This window comes from Macrobrachium rosenbergii, chromosome 25 (assembly GCF_040412425.1).
Source record: "Macrobrachium rosenbergii isolate ZJJX-2024 chromosome 25, ASM4041242v1, whole genome shotgun sequence".
NCBI lineage: Eukaryota > Metazoa > Arthropoda > Malacostraca > Decapoda > Palaemonidae > Macrobrachium > Macrobrachium rosenbergii.
In genome coordinates, this window is record NC_089765.1 from 19,416,321 (window position 1) to 19,423,820 (window position 7,500).

The window sequence follows — 7,500 nt, forward strand, 5'->3', positions numbered from 1 at the left end:
ATATATATATATATATATATATATATATATATATATATATATATATATATATATATATATATATACTATATATATATATATATATATATATGGCATTTATTTCATCAACCTCTATACTACTGAAACATCAATGAATCTTCCTCACATAAATAAATAACAACTAATCACGAAAAGATCTATATTAAAACGAACACAAACTTGGAAGTGAGTGACATCAAAGAAATAAAAACATTAAAAACATAAATCTGGCCCAACAACCTTAAAACATTAAAAAAAAAAAGTTTTACCAATCTCCCATTAGCAAGAGGCGATATTTTCTGTCGCCTTATCAAGGCTTATCTCGTCTCGGCTGATATGACAATGAGAGCGCTCGCTACCCACCACTGGCGCTGCCTAATATGGCGTCGAATTGGTCCCAGATACAACGCTCTGAATGTCAGCTTAGCTGACGGATGTCAGTTCCTTTGCCGCTGATTAAGTAAAGTTCTTACCAAAGCAAAGACTTATTCGAAAGCCCGAGAGATAAGAGGAGCAAGTATTGCTTAAGTTTTATGTCAGAGTGCATTAGATTTAAATGGCGGTCGTTTGGGGTCCATATCTAGATAGCGATCGTTGTTGTTATTTTTGTTTGTCTTATTTTTGTGCCGTTGCTTTCCTCGTGGAGTTTAAGGTTATCAGGAAGAGAATTAATGATGCATAATGTTGTGATGAAAATAAACGTTTGAACTGAATAGTAAGTATTGCTTTTATATTAATGGCAACGTGTATATTTAACTCACTTTTCTTTCAATTTTCGGAATTAATCAACACACATTTATATATATACACATATATATACATCTATATATAAATACATATATATATATATATATATATATATATATATATATATATATAGAGAGAGAGAGAGAGAGAGAGAGAGAGAGAGAGAGAGAGAGAGAGAGAGAGAGAGAGAGAGAGAATCACATTACAACTCCGTGCTTGGTCGCGTAGACTCCAATGGACTCATTAAACCCTCGGAAAAACCTCAAAACTGAACACCAAAAGTGCATAAAAAGTACCGAAAGCAATAATAATAATAATAATAATAATAATAATAATAATAATAATAATAATAATAATAATAGACTCCAAAAGTTAATAATAATAACAAAAATAATAAAGAGACTCCATAATAATAATAATATGGGTTTCCTCCTTATCAAATAGATCTTTAGGGCCGATAAGTCAATTTCATCAACTTCAAAGTCAGCGACGTTGCATCAGTCAAGGGGGTAGCCAGGGTGGGTGGGGGGGGGGCATAGTGGAGAGGGGGCAAGGGAGGGGAGGGGAGGGGGTTTGCCCACCCCCCTGGGATCTTCGTAAACAGAAACATAATAACATGAAGATTATAACATGGCATAGAAAATTACAGTACATAACCTGTAATTAAAAACTATTGGCATGACATAAACATAACCTTATGATAATTAATAATAATAAAATCCACATGAAGAACGATACTCGCTAATCCCACCCCCACCCCCAAATCCCGCCCACATTCAATTTACAGGTATACAGAAAATCACACATCACCCTGTAATTAGAAACTAATAGCATGATATCAACAAAACTCTACGAAAATTAATAATAATAATAATAATAAAATTCCCCACAATCACCGCCCACAAACACCCACAGAAACCCGGACCACGCCCACGGCACTAATCTAGCTTACCAGACCTCAACAGGAGATCGGCGGACGCCATAAAATGATAATTCTCCTGTTGGCATTACTCTGCTATTCCTAACTAGCAAAATGATCCTGGTAAATATCACTTCGCAGTGTTAATTTCGTCCTCCTGTCCGGGGCAGGGCGGGGGCGGAGGGGAGAGAAGGAAAGGGGGAGGGAAGGTAAATTGTGCTCTTTGTCGAGGGAGGAAGTTTCACTATTTATTTTCTTTTTTATTTTCCTTTCCATTTACTGTTTCGTTACCTTGTAGCTTTTTTTTTCTTGGTCTCAGAACACAATGTTATTTGTGCAGAGAGTCATTCTCTCTCTCTCTCTCTCTCTCTCTCTCTCTCTCTCTCTCTCTCTCTCTCTCTCTCTCTCTCTCTCCCCTTCGTCATGAAAGAAGAAGTAAAATGGAGATACGTTCCTTCCGTTCGGAAGACAATAACCCTAGCAATAATATCTACGAAAAGTAATGAGATAATTGTGGTATTGAATAAATAGATATATTAGCATCTAATTTACTCATTATTATGTTTACATTTTACAGAACCGACAAGTTTTTTGTTCTCTTTCACTGAAACAAGAAAATTGTGGTAAACGGAAGGAAAAGAGGAATTAAAAACTTTTTACAATATCGTTTTTTATTATATTTTCGTTAAATATGTAATTATACATATATGTATATATATATACGCATATGTGTGTATATACATATGTATTTGAGAGAGAGAGAGAGAGAGAGAGAGAGAGAGAGAGAGAGAGAGAGAGAGAGAGAGAGAGAGAGAGTATGAAAAAGCTAATGCATCATCAATGACACCACCAAGTTAAATAACAACAGACCCAGAAAAATACCCTAACCCTCTGAAAAAGACTCAAGTCACCCCTTGACCAACTTCACCTGCGCCTTAGCCAGGCCATTATCTGTCAGTGTCTCATAAGCCTTCGTTAATCACCGCCAGGGGGGACACGAAGGAATGTCACCTTCGTCAGGACTTGGCCTCTACAACTCAGCTTCATCTCAAACAGGTCTTCTGGAACGGGATGGCATGGAATGTAGAATTTAGGTCAAAGGCCTGACGCTGGGGCCCACGAGGTCAATCAGCGCTGAAGGGGAAATTGACAGTAAGGAGGTTTGAAAGGTTTAACAGGGTGGAAGATCTCGCAGTCGCACTGTGAATAATTGTCAGGAGAGATTGGACAGCAAGGTGGAAGAAAGAGAATATGAACGGAGGTACAGTAAAAGGAATGAAAGGGGTTGCAGCTATAGGCCGAAGTGACTCTGCAAGGAACCTTAGGTAATGCCTACAGTGCACCGCGTGAGGTGCACTGACGGCACTGACCCCTATGGGCCAGGTCATCAGGCAGTAGGGTGAAATATCGCCACCAGTGCATTTTCTGATGGACGATTATCTGTGATTACCTGTGCCTACCTGTGATTACCTGGGGTTACCTGTGATTACCTGGGGTTACCTGTGATTACCTGGCATGTGAAATGGAGTTATAATGGCCTTCTTGATAAGAGTAAGAAGTGCCTAAGACCAAAGAGTGCAGGATTCTTGAATGAAATTTAGGAGGTGGCTTTTGTTTACCCACTTAAGGGACTTGTAAACACACTTCAGTCGAGTGAACACACTTCAGCTCAAACTATTTATAATTATATGTCGAGGTTTCCAAGTGGCTCCGTTTATATTCGATGAGAGCTTGTTATGCACTTGAGTGTAAGAGGGGAAACAAATGGATTAGGTTTGAGTCAGGTATGTATATATGTATATATATATATATATATATATATATATATATATATATATATATATATATATATATAGTTAAAGTTAAAGTCCTCCTGGTCCCCTGTAGGCTCATAGGGCAGGCGCTGATCTGTCTCTTAGGCCGACAGCCAGTGGGGGACAGGTCCCAGTGCCTATGACACTTGGCCAGTGTGTTGCTGGGCCCACTGTTAACTCCCCATCCCGAGGGCCAATACCTATTCTCCTACCGAACCTCTCTGGTTTTTTCGGACCGTTAGGTTGACGGGCTACCGGATTTTTTGCAGTGGCTACATATATACATATATACATATATCTATATATATAAAAGTGAATTTTTGCACTTAAGTTTGGCTTCTATAGACATCCAAACCGTTTGACAGGCCCAGACAGAATTTTGCACCCGGCCTCTATGTCACCCCAGAAAGGTTTTTAACTCAAAATCAAACCCCTACCCTGTGAAAGACATACAAACACGGACAGAACAAATTAAATTTTCGTTTTTACGCCACCTTTTCCTTCAGTTTTCGGTGTGTGTGTGTGTGTGTGTAATTTAAATGGAGAGAGAGAGAGAGACTTATCTCAAGAGGGAACAATGTCAAAATTCAATTCTCCACTGACTGCGTAGAAAGGTTTTACATAAGAGAACGATGGGGTTGCATAACGCTAAAGAAACTGAGTACTTTGACGTGGTATCTGCTTGGGAATCTGAAATTTAATTAAAAACAAAAGTTATTAGAAGTTTACTTGAAGGTGAAATTCTTATCTTTAAGAGGGGGCAACCTAAGAGTTTATATATGTATATGTATATGTATGTATACAGTAGGTGTACATACATATATATGTATGGGTGTATATATATGCATATATATACATATATATACCGTATATACATTATATATATATATGTGTGTGTATGTACTTATAAAATGAGAGAGAGAGAGAGAGAGAGAGAGAGAGAGAGAGAGAGAGAGAGAGAGAGAGAATAAATAAATTAAATAAATATATATGTATATATACATATATAAGCGTATATGTATAGTATATACATACATATATTTATATACATATGTGTACTTATTAAATGAGAGAGAGAGAGAGAGAGAGAGAGAGAGAGAGAGAGAGAGAGAGAGAGAGAGAGAGAGAGAGAGAGAGAGAGAGATTCATAAATTGACATTATCATGTATATAATGACAGTCGATGCCAGCTGGCCTTCCCCCCCTTGAAGCTGTTTACGGATTCGCTACTTATCTCACGATAAGAAAGTTCTTCTCGCTTGTTATCCTCATAACCATCTTATCTCAAAAGAGGAACACTTATGGGAACACTGACAATGTGTCTGAATGTAAAGTGTTCGTCAGGAAGTATCTATAAATATTATATTTGACATCAACTGATTATGTGTCTAAGCTACCTTCAATCAATTTTGTCCTGTGCTCTTATGCTACGGGAAGAATTTTTGCTAAATTATGGACTTATGATAATGAGTTGCTGGTCAATAGATTTGTATTAATGTCATTTCATGAATTGCACTTGTATGGACTTCACGATAAAATTACCCAGGTACCATCTAGTATTCAGTGCCTCAAGTCTGAATTTTTATAATGGATCTTACCTTTTTCTTCTAATTATTAAGATTATAACTAAAATATAATATATATATATATATATATATATATATATATATATATATATAATGTGTATATTATGTGTATATATCTATATAAACATACACATACACACACATATATATATATATATATATATATATATATATATATATATATATGTGTGTGTGTGTATTATATATACATGCACATACATATATAAACATGCATATATATATATATATATATATATATATATATATATATATATATATATATATATATATATATATATATATATATATATATATATATATATATATATACATTATATATTATATATGTGTGTATATATATCACTCGTTACCTCTTAAATCCAAGTATTATTTTTTTACCAACAAGGATTTAATATTATCCTACAGGATGTGACAGCGGCTTTGGGAGACTCCTGGCTATCCAACTGGATAAGATGGGATTCAAGGTAGTATTTCTTAACTTTTTTATCCTTTAGAATTTAGAACTATTCCTGTACAACTCTTACTACAGTATCCCTACAATTATAATTATAATTTTGTCTATATTGAGCCCAGTGGTAAAATAAAAAATCTCATTTAGGCAATATTTGCATACATTTAGGAGTTCATTATCTATTTGGCTATAATTGTACGTTTTAGTGATAACCTTATGTTTAATTATAGTTTGCATTCTTTCTTGTGAATGCAACTTGTAAGCTTGGTGCCTTCTCTCTCTCTCTCTCTCTCTCTCTCTCTCTCTCTCTCTCTCTCTCTCTCTCTCTCTCTCTCTCTCTCTCTATATATATATATATATATATATATATATATATATATATATATATATATATATATATATATATATATATATATATATATATATATATATATATATATATATATATATATATATATATATATATATATATATATATATATATATATATATGTATATAAATATATATATATATATGTTTGTGTATGTTTGTGTAATGCTGCATATACAGGTAAATAAGTATTAATAAAGCAATTCATATACAAATTTAATATATATATACATATATATTATACATATATGCATAAATATATATATATATATATATATATATATATAGAGAGAGAGAGAGAGAGAGAGAGAGAGAGAGAGAGAGAGAGAGAGAGAGAGAGAGAGAGAGAGAGAGAGCTGTGCTTGCGTGCCCTTTAATACTAGCCGAATTCACACACTGAAGCGATAATGATAAAACCGAAAAATAATAACACCATCCTATCTCCTCCCTCCCTCCCTTCCCGAAGGTCTACGCCGGATGCCTCATGGCTGAGGGCAAGGGCGCCATGTCCCTCAAGGAGGAGGCGTCTTCGAAGCTGACGGTCGTCAGCGTCGACGTCACAAAGGACGACGAAGTTCGAGCGGCTTACAAGTTCATCGAGGACGACCTCGGAGATATGGGTGAGGGGGGACACAAGGCCTCGACCTTGACCTTGAAATTGTTATGAGAATCGTTATTATTAATGCATCGATGTTTTTATGAGGATCATCATTTCCTCATTTCTTTATTCTTTTTTATTCTTTATATCTTTATTCTTTTTATTTATTCTTTATTTATGTTAACTTATTCTTTCATTTATTCTTTATTCCTTTTTTATTTATTTTTTATTTCCTTTCATTTACTCTTTATTTATATTTGTTCATTCTTCATTCTGCGTCTTCCTCCAGATCTCTTGGATGTAGAACGTTTTCTGTTTTATTCATTCTTTATTTCTTTCTATTTGTTTTTATTTCTGTATTCCTTTTATTTTTTTTTATTGCTTTTCATTTATTTCTTTATTTTTTTTACTTATTCTTATTTATGTTTATTCATTCTCCATTCTGCGTCTTCCTCCAGATCCCGGGGCCGGGGATTATTTTCGTTTTAATTTACCCTTTATTTCTTTTTATTTATTTCTTTATTCGTCTACGTCTTCTTATTGCTTTGTGTTCTTTATGTCTTCTTATTTAATTTCTTTATGTCCTCTTAATTATTTCTCTATTCCTTCATTCTTTTCATCCATTCTCTATTCATCTTTATTCATCCTTCATTTTGCCTCTACCCTCCAGATCTCTGGGCCGTGGTCAACAACGCTGGAATCGCCGCCTTCACTGAGATCGAATGGTGCCCAATCGCCGAATACAGGAGGGTATACGAGGTCAACTCCTTAGGCCCAATCAGGGTCACCAAGACCTTCCTGCCTCTGCTGAGGAAGTCCTCCGGGAGGGTGGTGCTCGTTGCTTCTCTGGCAGGTGAGGAAATGAACAAACAAATGCACAATCACAAACACACACACACAAAACATTCAATATATCGTAAAACGACTATAAATGTCAAAATTCATCTTTGATAGGTTTAAAACGTCTTGGCAGAAGT

At 35.0% G+C, this 7,500-nt stretch overlaps 1 protein-coding gene across 1 annotated transcript in view; it reads left to right on the top strand.

Moving 5' to 3' along the window:
- LOC136852406 (short-chain dehydrogenase/reductase family 9C member 7-like) overlaps positions 1–7,500 on the top strand; it is a 63,557-nt gene that overhangs the window by 38,326 nt on the left and 17,731 nt on the right. Inside the window, exons 3-5 of the mRNA XM_067127020.1 lie at positions 5,510–5,568; positions 6,392–6,545; positions 7,194–7,376. Of these exons, the coding sequence (XP_066983121.1) occupies positions 5,510–5,568; positions 6,392–6,545; positions 7,194–7,376 (396 nt within the window). The remainder of the gene's footprint in view (positions 1–5,509; positions 5,569–6,391; positions 6,546–7,193; positions 7,377–7,500) is intronic.